This window comes from Triturus cristatus, chromosome 9, assembly GCF_964204655.1.
Source record: "Triturus cristatus chromosome 9, aTriCri1.1, whole genome shotgun sequence".
Taxonomy (NCBI): domain Eukaryota; kingdom Metazoa; phylum Chordata; class Amphibia; order Caudata; family Salamandridae; genus Triturus; species Triturus cristatus.
This window is the reverse complement of record NC_140592.1, coordinates 305175255-305192278: the sequence shown is the minus strand read 5'-3', so window position 1 is coordinate 305192278 and position 17024 is coordinate 305175255. Positions and strand designations below refer to the sequence as shown.

General features: G+C 47.3%; 1 protein-coding gene across 1 annotated transcript in view; it reads right to left on the bottom strand.

Annotated features, from left to right (window-relative positions):
* Positions 1-17024, bottom strand: part of LOC146797786 (uncharacterized) — a 420200-nt gene that overhangs the window by 300901 nt on the left and 102275 nt on the right. Inside the window, exon 2 of the mRNA XM_085624971.1 lies at positions 16915-16988. Within this exon, the coding sequence (XP_085481097.1) occupies positions 16915-16963 (49 nt within the window). The 5' untranslated portion in view covers positions 16964-16988. The remainder of the gene's footprint in view (positions 1-16914; positions 16989-17024) is intronic.

Genomic DNA, 17024 nt, shown 5'->3' with positions numbered 1-17024 from the left:
TGAGTTTGAGAAGGGCACACCAGGGAAGTACTGGAGAACCATTATCTGCTCCCCGATACAGAAGCGGAATGGTGGGGACCATGTAGGGACCGGACTGTGCCTCTTCCCATTGCCCGTGTCTGCAGTTTCACCAGGTGCAGGCCTACAGCTAATAAAACCTGGTTCCGTGTTTAGGGACCCAGAGTTACCTGGTCCGGTGTTCTCTGGCCTGGTAGTCTTAGGTCCGGAAACACTTGCTGCTGCCCGGAGTAGTATACCCTAACCCCTGGAGATACGACTCTGTGCAACTCGCAATGCGCCCCCGTTTTATCCAGTCCATTCTACACTGGAGCCCCACTATGACGACTTTACGGCATCCGACTCTGCCTAGCCGTTATTGCAATGGCTGCTTTACTATCTCATGATATAGTGTTCATTATTTACTACCCCCGCACTTACGTCCGATCAATACAATCCAACAGTTCTATGCTAGTTCCATACCTCTCATGTTTTCGTTCTCTCTGACAGCGATGCCTCTTCCTTTTCTTACCTCTGGCAGTTCGACAAAGTTTGCAGCACCCCTTGTTTCTTCCTAATCTTCATTGTGCCATGCTCTTGCCCACTCTGTACCACCTGCTAGTTCAACTGGAGTAAAAATGTCAAAAAAATGTGTACAATCTTTACCTCTCACTTTTTCCTCCAATGGTTCTTCACAATTTAACATTCAACTACTCTGCAGTCTTCTGGCTTGCTTTTCCAACTTTACCTCATAAGCTTACAGCCAGTCATTACCATTGAATGATTGGACACAGATTGGACTGCCCGGGTGCATTTGCGGAATTGTGCTGTGCTCAGGGTCATCGCCAAATTTCCTATATATTCTTCACAGGCTAGCGCGAGTGGTCAGAAGATGGCATTAGAATGTTCTACAAAATAGTCGAAGATAAACAGCCGAAGTATCTGCTTTAGCGTCTTTGCATGGCACGTGGCATACATTTTTTTTCTCCAGAAATCTCTTCTACAGCAGTATCAAACATAGTTTAACTTTCTTACTGAATCCTTCGAATGGGGTTTCAATCGCTTATGCGGCTAAAGTTTATTTGGCATAATGTGTCGTTTTGTTGTACTTTCTATTGGGCTTATTTGTGATAGGTGCGTCCCCTGAAGAGCACGTGGCTCTTAATAAAACCAAGAACGTAAATAGGGAAGGGTAGCGGACACACCGCCAGCGTTATCTTCCGCAACGACTTCAACAACTGCTGCAACAAGAGTGGAAATCGAGCACAGGAAATTGCGAGACAAGCAAGCAGCTGGTTTGCTTTTGTAAACTATTCTCCCCCAGCCCCTAAGGAGAAAGTTCCTCTTTATGTCAGACGTTTCCCCAGCAGTGCCTCTCAGCTGCGGAGCCGGGGAGTCTGTCCTCAGACCGGATCTCCAGGGCCGCGTCGGGCCTGGCTGTCACAACTGCCCTCTGCCCACTTCCGGTCCCGGCGCGAGCCTCCCTGGCCAGCGTCTCTCTGCACGTACTCCACTCTGAACAGAGAACGCGCCTCCAACGGGTCGCTCCGTTTCAAACACAAGTTTTGGGGAAATTATACAAGTCACTGAATTTTTTGGGATAGATTAAAAAATCAAAAACGTTAAACTTGGACTGACGAAATGTCATCTGTTTATTAAAGCCTCGGTCATAACCGTTCAAAATAAGTTTTTTTTAAAAAGGAAAAATATTTTGCCACCCCCACAGCGTAGAATAGATGCCCCCTCCCCTCCCGTAATGAGGCAAGGGCCAGAGGGGAGTGTTACGTTGATGACCGACAAGGTCAGTTGTGAGCTTCTAGATTAAGGAGTGACTGATCTGTTTAAACATTGCCCTTTTATGAAAGCCAGCGATTTCTTTTCCGAACCCAGCAAGTGTGTTTCTTCGTGTTTTACCAATATCAAAATCAAACACTGGGCACCCTATATTCCAGTGGAACTGGAGTAATTAAGGCAAAATCTACAAAACAACGGTCCAGTAGGAATCACTTTGAAGTGCTTTATAAATAGTGCAGGTAGTAACTCACTCCATGGCCCTGCTGACACAATTGATGAACTGCACAATCATTCATTTTCATGTCTGTATTTATTTTTAAATGTGGATAAAAACGGAAATTGGGTTGCTTTTTTGGTAATTCTAAATACTGTTTGCCATGACTGCCAGGCCTATAGATGTGTGGATTGCTAGATAAGGGGGTTAAAAAAAAGGAATTTTACTAAAAAGGCTTTAACAGCAGTAGATAGGCACAAGGTTGATACTGAAATTTACATATCTTCATATAAGTGCACCGATTTATCTTCTGTGGGTGTTCACAGCTCTGAAACCTGGCAGACATTCAAGCATGAGTGCATATTTATTGGTTAAATAAATGTGGAAATATACTAATTTCAGCTTACTTTTTCCACAAAACCCAAAATAAATATGGATAAATACAGACGGGAATGGTAATAAAAAAATACCATAAAACCAGGAGCCCTAGTTGTAATCAATAGATTGGTTGTACATGCATATGTTGGGTGTAGGGTGACTCTCATATGTGTTGTATGCTAGGCGCTGGAATGTGGAAAGAGCACCGATGACTCATATATGAGTGGTATCCTGGTTATGGTGCTATACAAGTCTTATTGGTGACTCCTGCACGAGTTGTATCACAGGAGCTGTAGTTTAAAAGTTTCCTTGGGCTCTGTCTTCCATTAGTGGAATCTGGGGACTGTCCTCTATACAGGATGTACAGGTGTCTGTCGTTTTTGTGGGGGTATCCCATCGGCTGCTTTATATAAGGTATATGGTGTCTCATATTGCGGCAGTATCCTATGAGCTGTGCTCTACAGGCCTTGCTTCTGCATGAGAGGTATCCCATGAGCTACTGTTAGGACATTATCAGTCTTATAAGACTGTACCTAGTGGACGGCACTATATAAGCAGTGTGCCAGTGGCTCTTCGACTGAGATTCAGGGGCTGTCTTGCCCAAAAAGTGTACGCATGGCTCGTCGCAGTGATATCCTAAGGAGTGTCCGATATACCATTTGTGGGGACTCCTATCTCATAAATTGGGGGATAGCCCAGGTCTGTCATGTGTACATACTGTGTGTTCAGGCGGTTTTCCTATGTAAGCCATATGCTAGAAGGTTTGCCCTACAGAAGCGTATGGACAACTTTCCTAGATGAGCACTATCCCAGGGCTGACCGAGATAAATGGAACAGGGTCCCTGGATAAGTGAAGTACCAGGTGATCTCCTCTGTAAGGAGTACAGACTCTGTGTGTTATACTAGGGGCTGTCTGGCATACATTGTGGGTCCTTGGCTCTTCTATATACGAGTACCACTTCAGTGAGTGTGCTAAACCGAGATCGTATCATTTCATGTCTCACTGGAGGATATAGCATGTGCTGCTGTCCTATATGAAGCATGTACAGGCACTTGATTTCTACCAGGGGTCTACAATGGCTCTCCTATACTAGGAGCATACATGCCCCTGTCATCTACGAGGGGTACATCATGGACTATCCTGCCTACGGATTACAGATGGTCTCCTATGTCAGTGGTACCGCCTGGGCTGTCCTTTATAAGAAGTGTATAGGCTGTTCCTATGTGAGTGCGCTCTTCAGGACTGCCCCAAGCAAGTAGCACATGTATGACTCCCTTCCTTACTGTATAACCTGTGTATCCAAGGTCCTCTGTCTGAGTGGCATTCCATGTCTAGGGAGAGTATGAGTGACTCTGGTATCTAAGCAGTACACATGTGCCTGTCTTATGTTAGAAGTCCAGGGACATCTGTATATAGGCAGAAAATGTGCAGCTCACCCATAGAGCAGACTAAGGAATGTTTAGACAGCTCTACTAAACGATCCTGCAGCTGCCTTGTCGGTGTCACCTTAAATAACACAAAATAACATAACCTACAGTAAATCAAGAGAACTATAGAGAGATTTCCCACCTCGGCCTGCATAAAAACCAGATGCAAGACAGCAAAAAGCACCCAATTCAGCAAATCCCACATTCTTCGACCTCACAACTGTCCTATGAAATATATACTGGCACGAGGCCAAGTAGCACCTCTTTCTCAACTTTATACAGAGCTCCGTGACAGTGAAATAAGCAAAGATGTTCCACTCAGCATCCAGATACGGCACAGGAAACATGCAGAGATAAACATACAAGGATAGTAACCAAAATGTGCAGAGATTTAGCAAAGCAGAAAAGATAAAAGCTGGATCATGAAGAGATAGAACTAACACAAACATGCAGACAACAGCCGAAGCATACAGAGATCAGATCTGTAATAGACAGAGGTAGCTCTCAAAATTCAGATTCATATCAGCCTGCACAAGCAGAGAGAGCTGAAACAGGCAAACATATAGGGATATCACGATTAACATGCAGCTATAATACCCAAACAGAAGAGATAAAACTGACCCATGCACAGATATAAAACAGTCAAATCATACAGTGATCAGATCTGAAACATGTAGAAGTAGCGTTTGAAATATATAGGACACGGATATGCGCGATAGCAAACAGACATAGTAAAAACACACAGAAGCTTCATTAAACATGCAAAAAGAACAATTGATGGACACAATGCAGAACAATGTCATACATTCAACCCAGTACAGAGAGCTGGGCCTAAATCCATCGTCTTTGTGCTCACCATGCCATTCAAGTTTGGACCCAGCCATATGCAAATCAGTCTTGACCCTGCACCCAATGGGAACAGTCCAGCCTGAACTGCTAGGCCAGGTCCTCCCTGGACTGGAAACAAGCATGTTAGAATAGCTTGACTCCAGTGGCATGGGGAGCACAGGACCCACGTCTGGGCATACCCATCCCACTCGGGGTGGCAAATATAAAAAGAACAATTGATGGACAGAATGTAGAACAATGTCATACATTCACCCCAGTACAGAGACCTGGGCCTAAATCTGCCGGGAAACTGGTCCCAGGATGCTTGTTTCCGGTCCAGGAAAGACATGGCTTGGCAGTTCGGGCTTGACTGTTCCCATGGAGCACAGGGTCAAGACTGATTTGCATATACCTGTGTCTGAACTGAGGTGGCGAAGTGAGCTAAAGAACGATGATGTATTCAACCCAGATCTGTGACTGGGGGTGAGTGTCTGAAAAGTTTCAGCGCTCTGTCCATCATCTCCTTGTGTTTGCTTTGTTCGCCATAAGTTGGCAGGGTATACCCAGACATGGGTCCCTTGCTCACTTTGCTACTGGATTCAAGCTAGCCTGGCTGTATCGTGTAGTTCCTATATACCCTATACAGGATCTGCGCGTTTCGGATAACAAACTGTGGGATTGGTGGCAGACTGATTCCGAGAACCCCCATCGGATAGGTTAGCCTGTTTCCATTAGCTAGCTCACAGTGCCACAAGAATCTCGTCTTATTGGGGAGAGAATAGTTTCTGGCAACCTCAGAACATGACAACCCTGATCCCTCAGGACCGTGGAAACAATATACTACTTTGCACTGAGTCACTAGTGCTCCCTTAGTTTGTCTCAGAGATACACAGAATAAACAGGCTGGGCGTTTCAATAAGAATTTATTGAACAGTTGTTATTATAGTGTAGAATAGATGTGCTGTAACAACCAGTAGACAGTAGCAGAGATATATAATTAGCAGTACTACGAAAGTAAATGGATGGTACAGTTCTACTATTTTGCAGTAATCATGAATACATACAAGTACATAAAATACATGATAAGTGCGTACTCCTACGATGCCTCCCTAACTAGATGTACCTAAATGCACCTAGCATCTGTGTAGGTGTTATGCCAAGAATCCCTCTAGGATCTAGTAAACCCCATTACCTGAGAAAGGAGAGAACATGGGACCCTGTCCTGGTCTCGAGTTGGACACCCCGCGAGGGATGTTAGACCACAGCGAGCTGGAGTGTCTGCATGCAGGAATCTCAGCATCTCTGGTCAGTGTGTCAGCCGGGAAGTCACGGTCTCCTCTGTCTTTCTAAGCAAGACATGATGTATATATATACCCATAAGTCTCCCCAGGAGTCCTGCCTTGTTGTGTTACTGTGCCGGTCTAAAGGATGATGTCGGCCTTGAACTTTATACATAGATATTATACAGGAGATGTTCGTCCTGATGTCAGTCCTGCTGTGCTTCCAAGAAGCCTCAGGTATTATGAATGAGTTTTGAACTAGGGAAAAACCTGCGTTTTTACTGCAGAGTCGTATCTAGGTAAAAGTTCAGTGACTAAGAACCGTTATGTATGTAATGTAGGGAAGGTTATAGGTGAAAGGTTGGAGTGTTACCTATATGGCATATAACAACTAATGATTGCTGTTAGCCCGAAACTGGTCCCAGGATGCTTGTGTCCGGTCCAGGGAAGACATGGCTTGGCAGTTCGGGCTGGACTGTTCCCATGGGGCACATGGTCAAGACTGCATATAGCTGTGTCTGAACTGGGGTGGCGAAGTGAGCTAAAGACGGATGATGGATTCAGCCCAGATCTGTGACTGGGGGTGAGAGTCTGAAAAGTTCCAGTGCACCGTCCGTCATCTCCTTGTGTTTGCTTTGTTCGCCCTAAGTTGGCAGGGTATGCTCAGACGTGGGTCCCTTGCTCATTTTGCCACTGGATTCAACCTAGCCTGGCTGATGAGGGCTGTTTGCCCGAAACCGGTCCCAGGATGCTTGTTTCCGGCCCAGGGAAGACATGGCTTGGCAGTTTGGACTTGACTGTTCCCATGGGGCACGGGGTCAAGACTGATTTGCATATAGCTGTGTATGAACTGGGGTGGCGAAGTGAGCTAAAGATCGATGATGGATTCAACCCAGATCTGTGACTGGGGGTGAGTGTCTGAAAAGTTTCAGCACTCTGTCCATCATCTCCTTGTGTTTGCTTCATTAAACATACAGACATAAGGGGCGTGGCCAACTGCCGAGGGAAATGGCCGCAGGGTAGCTTTTTTTCCATCGCGCCACTCCCTCAATATCCTGATAAAACACAGTTGCCCCGCACCGAAACTGCTGCACCAGAGCTCCCCTGGCCCACACAGGGTGCCTGTCCACCAAGCTGAAAACCGTCTCAATCGGGGGTGTCTTGGCGGTGATAACCGGCCAGACCGGAGCTGCGGAGTCGGAGGACGCTGGGCATGCCACACGAGCTAGCGGCTGCACCCGGGCACTCAATAATGCAACTGCGACATGAATCCTGGGCCTGCCTCCAGGACGGAGGGGCCGTATTGAACCTGGCTGCCGACCGCAACAGGACCGGTGAATTCTCTGCCCTCCCGCAGCCTCCACGATGAGCTGCCAACTCTGCTACACAGCTCGAGGTCCGGAAGCCACCCACGCGTGCATCTGTGGTGGGGATCACGGGCTTGGGCCTATCGGGGCCAACTGGATGGGTCCACAGGGCTGCCGTACTGACTATTCCTGCCGGCTCGGGCTCTTTACCCACCCCCCCCCTCCTGTCCCTCTTCACATCCAGAGGTCTGCAAGCCCTCGCCCTTTACTACATTCTAGGCCATAATATCATGCTTTGGCCCGGACCATGGATCTCCGTACACCGCAGCTACGGTAATGTTCCCTGCGCAACGGGGTGTGCTCCCGGACTACAAAGAAGGACGAGGCCTGGTGAGTGGGCCTTCATGCCATTCCTAGTAGTAACTGTGCATCCGGTGAAGCACACACCGGCGAAGCGCACACCACTGAAGTGGTGCGGGCCTGGAACTTGTTTGAAATTATCGCCATTGGGAAGAGGGGTCACTTGGAAGACGCCGGACATTTGGCCTCAACGGCGGTGGGGGTGAGAGCTATGTTTAGACCTGGCCAGTCTCACGTGTACCCTTTATGCAGGTAGCAGAGCCCCACACCATCTACAAGGGGGGGAAGCAACATACTTCATTCCATTCCAATCAGGCCGCAATTCTCTAGGCTGCTGGGGTTTGGCGAAGTGCTGCGCTCCACGCAACCGAAGTAATCACCGACCATCTATCAGTGCTTCACCTCCCCCCGCCAGGGAGTACTTCCTCTGGAACTATATACTTCTCGGGCTGGACCTAGCTGGCGAAACCCAACAGGCCGGAGAGGGCCCTGTCCCTTACGTAGGCGGCGGTGAGTAGCTAGCACGGCTGGGTCCTTCCTTTGGGCCATCCTACCTACAGGCTGCAACCTGGCGAGTGGCTAGAGCACACACCAATCCAAGTTGGAGAAATATGCTTGGCAGAGAGGCCAGGATGAGACGCAAACTACCCCCAACCCTAGTGGGAAACAACCAGACCCCACGCTGCAAGATATTTTAACAGCTATAACGATGTAACGCACCTCCCTGGAAGGCCGCATTGCCTCTCAGGTCTCCCTCTTCAGAGCGGACATGCGGAAAATGGCTGAGCTCATCAACGAAGTTGAGACCACGACCAAGGATCTTAAGACCAATGCTGACCTTCTCAAGCGCCAAGTTGCTGATCTCCAAGTCAGTCAGGATGTGCTAGAACGTTAACTTGATGATTACGAAGGCCGAATGCGCCGCAATAGCGTTCGCCTACTGGGGATGCCGGAACGTGCTGAAGGGCAGACGGCGGACCTCTTTGTTGAGGAGCTAATACTCAAGCACCTCCAGCCAAAGGGCTTATCCAAATTCTTTGCAATTGAACGAGCACGCTAGGTGCCGGGCGGAAGATCTAAACCTGGCACACCACCTCAACCTCTCTTGGCCAGAGTATTCCATTTCCGGGGCAGAGATGCAAAACTCCAAACGACGAGAGCGGTTTCACCATAGACAATAGCAAAATCACCTTCTTTGCGGATATCACACTGCGAGTGCAGGAACAGCGACAAACTTTCTTAGAGGTGAAGCACACATTGCGCAACCAAGTAATCAAGTACGCAATGCTGTTCCCGGCAAAACTGCGGGTTGAATCAGAGGGGAAATCGTGTTTTATTTTACCAGACCTGAAGATGCATGGGACTGGCTCGTCGGCTGGCGAACGGTCGGAAAACGTGGTCGCTAACCCGCTGGCGATACCGGCAACAAAGACAAGTCGAATCCACAACCTGGGTCCCTGACGAGCGGTGAATCACTGACACAGGGTTCAACGGGAAAGTGACTGATGGATTGTTGGTGTGCACAGGAGATTCTCAGTCACCAAGACCTACGCCTTTAAGTCCCCACAGATGCAAGTCGGTTTGTTGTGGAACTGTTTGGTGTCAGGACTCTTGCATACCCTGGGATAGCTTCCTACAGCTCTGAAATCGTACTTGCCTCCTGTGGAGTGGTTTGTTGTTTTTCCAAATTCTTGCCATCTGATATGTTTCCATTTCCTATTGTGGGGTCAATGATAGGGGTAATTGTACTCAAACCAATTGCTGCCCCAGGGAGTGGGGTTGGACCATGTTCCTTATCATTTCAAGGGTTGGCGACAGGCACTCTGCAAGTTTCGGGTGGCAGGAGGATCAGTGCCCATCGTGCAGGGAGGCAGGGTGGGGGGAGGGAGGAGGGCATTGGGGGGATGGTTTTTTAAAAAAATTGTTAGGATTGTTCTTTTGTTGTGATGGAGATGATGCAATGTACATTATTCGTTCATGTACACTCAGAGGCCACAGATTTGATGTACCGGACCTTACTACATACATTTGGGACATGGACAGATAGCACCCTAAACTGCAAACCAACACTGTGTCAGATTGCAACGTAAATAGGGCCCTCCGCATTCTCACTTGGAACGTTAATGGATTGGGTGATAAACTAAAGAGAGGAGTTGTGCTCCAGTACCTCAAGAGACAGGCCCCGGATATCGCCCTTCTACAAGAAACACACCTCATGGGCAATACTTGTAAAGCACTAGACCACTGGGGCTACAGATTGGTGGTACACGCAGGTTTTACATCTGGCACCAGGGGGACAGGCACTCTCATCCGTAAGCAGGGTCCCTTCATAATACACAGCACTTGGACTGATGACCTAGGTAGATACGCTACAATAGCGGGGACCTGGGAGGGGAAGCGCCTTAACGTCCTCTAATTTTATATCCCCCCAGCAATGAAGGCATCTACGCTGTCCGATCTGGGTAAATTTCTGTTAGATCTTCCAGTTGGTATATTAGTAATGGGAGGTGATTTTAATCTTGTAGTAGATGGCGGAGTGGACCGGCATCCACCCCCCGAACCAATCCACATGATACCTCCTCCCTGCTTGACTTTCTCCTGGCTTTTGGCCTTGTAGACCTCTGGCGCCATTTTAACTCATCATCTCGGAATTTTACCTTCCACTCCGGAACCCATGGTAGCCAATCCAGACTCGATCATTTACTTACGCACACAGATGATCTCTCTTACTTTATTGACGCTAAATCCTTGGCACGAGGTGTTTCGGACCACTCTCCGGTTCTGACCCGGTTGGCTTTACCCCAGGAACTCCACCGCCTCACCCTATCCATAAACCCATGAAGTTTGAAAATCCCACAGGTCAGAAGTGCTCTGATCCAGAGAGTCGACCATTATTTTGCTGATAATACGCATTCAGTTCAATCCCGCTGTACCTTATGGGGGGCCTTTGGGGCGGTAATCAAGGGTCAAGCTCTCTCATTAATGATGGGACACAAAAAGGAACGGACGGCTAGATTAGAAACCCTGGAATAGGAAATCGGGGAATTAGAAGACGAGGCAGCAATACGCGATGATCAGCAGCTTACCCACACTCTACGTATTAAACGATTAGAGTATTGCCAGCTAGCAATGGAATCTGCCAAGACGTTAAGCAACTCTCCATAGAATATACGAGTTAGGTGACGCCACTTGTAAAATGCTTGCATGGCTAGAGAGGCGAGAGACAGCTCAGAGATGGGTGCCCCTTAATGAGACGGAAACCGGCGACTCAGTGACAGACCCGCAAAACATAGTAGAGGCTTTCGCCTCCCACTTTGCCGCCATATACTCCTCTACCACTCATACCACCCTGCAGGACTCCCAAGACCTTTTGGCCACTATTCCAGTAGCTGTACTTACACCGGACGACCGTGATTCCCTGGAGAGTGATCTCACTGAGGAGGAACTTGCGACTGCTATTGGCGACATTAAGTCTGGCAAAGCTAGGGGCCCCAATGGGCTTCCCATAGAATTTTTTAAGCTAGTGTCCTCCAAGATAACGCCCGCCCTACATGCCATGTATCAAGAGGGTTACCAGGTCGGGTCTCTGCCCCACAATTTGATGCTAGCCTCCATTGTAGTCATACACAAACCGAGCAAAACGGTGCCGAGATGCGAGTCTTACCGACCCATCTCATTATTGACTGTTGAGGTAAAGATTTTGGCCAAGGCATTAGCCAACCATCTCATTCCAGTTATATGCAAACTAGTCAATCCCGACCAATCAGGCTTTATGCCCGGCCGCAACACTGCCCTCAACCTACGGAGGTTCCACGGGGTGATGGGGAGAACCAGTACCATCCTAGAAGATGCAGCATTGCTATCATTGTACGCAAAAATTGCATTTGACACCATTGAGTGGCCCTATTTATTTGCCCTCCTCGAATGGCTGGGGTTTGGCCCTCACTTTATACAATGGGTCAAACTACTATATATGGGTCCTACAGCACAGGTGGCAGTTCACCAGCACACTGCCCCCTGTCACTCCTTATATTTGCTTTAGTACTGGAGCCGTTGGCGACATGGGTCAGGGGTGACCCCATGATTAGAGGACTGAAGTGGACGGATCAGCACGAGGACAGAATCTCCCTCTAAGCTGACGATGTCCTGTTATACGTGGCAGCTCCCTCGGCCTTGATCCACGGTATTTTACACATTTTTGCAATTTTGGCGCCCACTTCGGCTACACCATCAATTGGACAAAGTCTGTTTTGTTAATTCTGCGGGGCCCTGTACCACGGATGCCCAGGGACACCAGTATTATGGTTGCCATTGATGGTTTTCGCTATCTCTGCATCTATATCACTCCACATTCGGCCCGCTTTTATGATGCTAATCTTCAGCCCCCACTGGTCAGGTTTCGGAAGGACGTCCTCCACTGGCAGACGTTGCATCTTACCTTGCTTGGCAAGGCGGCACTGTTCAAGATGCTGGCTCTCCCTCGTTTTTTGTACGTCCTACAGAACACCCCCCATAAGGTCCACAATGCCTATTTCATCAGTGTAGAATGCAAGGTTCAATCTCTCTTATGGGATGGGAAAAGTCAGCGTACAGCGACACAAACTGACCAGGGGGTGATATGATGGGGGTATTGCACTGCCTAACTTGAAGCAATATTACTGGGCCTCCCAGCTTGCGGTGGTCAATCAGTGGGGTCTTTGCCCCACCGTCTGAGCCGGCGTATTGCACAGATAGATGGGTAATGGCGAAGGGAGGATATCTGCGTGCACTCTATTCAGTCCCAAAATACAACACCTTACCGGCCCCACTACGCACACAGTGGCATTTTGGCACTTTGCGACTAAGACACTGGGTTGGCATATGAAATTAACATTGCTCACTCCCCTGTGGGAATCTGAACAGCCGGGTACATTGAGCAGATGCCCGGGCTTTGACAAGTGGGACTTGCTCGGTATTTCCTCAGTGGAGGACCTTTGGAAACGGAACACTATGGTCCAGTTTGCAGATCTCCAAAAAGAGTACCAGCTAGCTGAGTCCGAGACATTTTGTTATCTTCAAATTTGACACGCACTCACTACCGTTGCTAACAGCGGCGAGGCATTATCTGAGGCCTCCCCGCTGGAAGATAGGCTCCTGATGGACCCCCTAACACACAAAGCGATCTCACTCACCTACCGATACACTAGTATGTCTCCGACAGTTGTGGGAAACAGACCTGGGATACCTAGAGGACGATGACTGGCAGGAAACCCTTTCCTCGCCTAGAGACGTTGCCATCACAATGCACCTCCGACTCATCCAATTGAAAATTTTGCACGAAACATATCTATCAGCACACATACTGGTCAGGATGGGCAGCTGCTCAGAGCCTAGTTGCCTTAGAGGGTGCGCAGCCAAGGGCATCTTCTTTCATATACTCTGGGAGTGCCCAAAACTCCAGCCCTATAGGGAGAAAATTATTTCTATACTGGCGAGGGTGAGAGGGATGGCCATCATTCACTCCCCGAGGCTATGTCTATTAAATGTGTGGGAAGCCACAGACCTCACTCAAACAGAGCGCACATGGGTGTTCCTGGGGTTTGTCCTGGCTAAAAAGAACATAGCTCAAGGGTGGGGGACCGGCGTTTTACCTAAATAATACGCAAAGTGTACTAAAGATTTGGACAATGCCATGATCGCGGAGAAGGATGTGTTTAAACTAAGGGTGGGCGCAGTGCTCCGCTCCGCCCGCGGAGTGTGCGTAGTACTGCCCACTTTGCGCTTTGCAAAGTAGGCGTAGCAGGGGCAGACTACGCACACCCCGCGGCGGAGCACAGTTGCCCACCGCCCGCCTCCCTCCCGCCCTCATTTTACAATTACTTAGAAACATTACATACAGAAAATTACTTACCTGAGCTGCCGCGTCCCAGGGCTCCATCTTGCTGCTTCCTGGATAGCTTCTTCCTCACGAATGCGCATGTGCGGGCGCCCGCGCATGCGCATTCGTGAGGAAGAAGCTATCCAGGAAGCAGCAAGATGGAGCCCCGGGACGCGGCAGCTCAGGTAAGTAATATTCTTCATGTGATGTTTCTAAGTAATTGTTAAATGAGGGCGGGAGGGAGGCGGGTGGCGCGTAGTGGGGCTACGCGAAGTGTGCGGGTGGGCGTAGGTTTGCCCCCACTCCGTAATGCTTCACGTAGCCTCACTACGCCCACTACGCCCAGGGCTGGTTTAAACACAGAGGTTGTCCCTCGAAGTGGGATCGCAAGTGGGCGAAATGGAACAGTTTCTTTGGTGATATACGTATCTCTCCTACGACTGAATTGAAAAAAAGTAATCTAGATGTTGATCTTCTTACTGTCTAATGTCGTATTACGGAGTGATTTGATCTGTAAACCTGTCCGGGTGTCCCTCTCTCTACATGTTACTACTGTGTGGCTTTGTGACCTATTACTGTACCATCACAACTGTTTAATAAAATGAGAATTAAAAAAAAAAACACATAACGGCCAAACACACAAGATAAAACCTGGATCATGCAGAGCTGTGTAACATAAAACAGGCACACAATGGCCAAATGCAATATACAAAGGTTGTATTTGAAATACCCAGGGTTATCATCAGAAATAAGCAGACTCACAGGAAGTCAAAACATGCAAACATGGAGCGAGAGCACACTAAACATGCTGGGATAAAGGCTGAAGAAAGATAAAAGCTGGATCATGCAAATATATAACACAAAACAAAAAGACAACAGCCAAATAACACAGACATGAAAACTGTAACATGCAGAGCTAGCACTCAAAATATGGAAAAATATCAGTCAAAATACAAAGATGTAACAGTTATAACATGAAGAGCCTTCCACTGAAACATGCAAAGATTATGAAGAGACTTCCGTAGAAACATGCGAGGATTAGACCTCCCACAGATAGAGGTAACATTCAAACGTGCGGGGCCATGCATAGACAGCTACAACATGCAGAGACATGCATGCCTAGATAATACATGAAACATTAAGAGATGACAGCCCAGGGAAAAGTGCTAACAGTCAAATCATGGAGAGATAAAACCCCAAACGTGCTGAGACAGGCAGGAACAACATACCAAGTGTGCACAACACATAACATTAGAAACATACAGGGACATCCGTCGAGAGGTATGGAGAGAACAATAGAAAATTCCTGTGCTAAAACTTGAACCATTCAGAGATTAGACCGAAAGTTTAGAAATAATACATGAAACATGCAGAGGAAATACACAAAACATGCAAGAGAAACAAACATATGCAGAGATATGCAAAAATAACCCAAAAAGAACAGAGAAAGAACAACCATAACAGGTTATAGTAAGAACCGAAACATGTAGACGTAGCACAGGGACCATGCAAAGGCAAAACATGAGAGCTGCAGATATAACACATGCAACATGTAAAGGGAATGCTCAAAAACACAAAGAAAACTCTTGAATCATGCACGCATACCAGCTGAACATGCGAGAAAACAACCAAAACATGCAGGGATGACAACTGAAACGTACAGATAATAAATGTAACATGCAGGGATCACATACATCCTCACATACAGATGTAAAATATAAAACGCAATGAGTAACCGCATGGAACACCTCAAGACAACATGGAAAGCAAGCATGCAGAGACAAGTGCCACAGCATCTAAAAACAACATGAAAGATGTAAAGATGAAAACATACCACTCAGAAAGAACACTTGAACGCTGATGACCCACGGACATGCAAACAGAACACATCGACCATAGTCAGGTACCACCTCTGCTCACCTGCTGCACATCCACAGGTTTAGGTATTGGACCCTTATAGAGCTGGCCGAGGGTGTGTCTGAAGAAGGGCATTCTGGGATACAGGAAACCCTGAGACTGGCTTAACCAAAACACGTTACCCCTGTCTTGATGCTTAGAAAGGCACACACCACCCTTCCGTGTTGACAACAAACTTAAGGTTTATGTCTTGTTGCTAGGAAACAGGAAGTCAGAAACCACAGCAAAAAGCTGAAATGAATTTTCAAGCCATGTCAAGAAGCACTCTTCGTGTTCTCCTAGGGCAGGGCCTCAGACTCATATCTGCGGTAAGATACCCACCAAAAAGTCTGCCGTTCAAAGAAATATTAGAATGTGAGTCTAGCTATGGTGGGGCAAGTGGTCACTATATTGGAATGGATCAAACCGTAGGCCTGGCTTATGCTCTTTCTAAACAAGACACCCAGCTACAGAGGGACAAACTGATAAGCTGGAAGGCAAACACCTTCGGTTAAGCTTAATGCAGACCGGAAAGCTACTCTCGGACTTTGAATTAATACTTTTTCATTTTCTGGTATAGCGCACAGTGCAAACGCATTCCCCTATGGGAGCTTCCATTTCTTCTACAACAAAACCTAATATCTCCTATCCTGATATGCTGTGCACTCACTTGAGTTTGAAATGCAAACGCCTTAAATATTTTAGAATTTCTTCCTTCTTTTAAGGGAAATAAGATGATTTTCTTGAATGTATATAAAGCAAGTTACACTCACCAAACTGTGTGTTAAAGGATCCTTTGTTGCTCACATTAGTTTCCTTGTAATCAATATAAATTTCTGTACGTGCTCACGTGTACAAAGGAAAAAAGCTCAATGCGTTTCGCTCAAATTAGCGCTTCATCAGGAGCATTCGTACTGGCTGTAAGTGGCCTTACTGGGGCATGTGAGACACTTTCTCCAAAGTCCGAGAGATATGTATATACAGCAACTTTGCGTGCACTGAGTCATACAGCATGTGTGGGTGTCAATTTCATTATGCATTCGCTGGCGAACCCACGTGTGAAGACAGCGTTTGCGGACAAGTGAGTGCACAGCAGAATCTGAACAGGAGATACCAGCGCTTTTTGCAAGTCAAGAAGGTGCAAAGTCTTAGGGCACAGTACTAAGGCAACCTTATAACGCTTTTAAAATTTCTTGAACGGGATTCAATAGAGAATCTCAGAAAAATAAGCATTGGCAAAGACAGTAATAGTACTGGCTTGCATTTTCATTCTTGGCTAAAATATTTATAATTTTTTATATAAAAAGCATGCTGCAGTGAAATGTACAAGAATGTTCAGCGCTGGAAACAAAATAGAATTTTGCCTTTGGAACATTCCGTATGCAGTTTAAAAAAAGTGTGTTTTCTGCCCTTTTTTGGTAATTCAGCACCACCAACAGGTGTTACTCTGAAGCTGCTGCCTTACCTTACCTTTTGTTAGCTCCAACTCTGATCATAGACTTTAATGTGAGACAGTGTCCAGTCACTAGACCCACACGCTCCACCATTTTGACTTCTTTGTAGCCATGGACTCACCTTGCTTGCCTGCTTTCTTGACGCTGCCCCTCCGGGCTCTCTCAGGCATGGTGATCCGATGTCACGACGTCAAGCTGTAGAGAGAAAAAGCAGAAGTAAACACAGGGTTC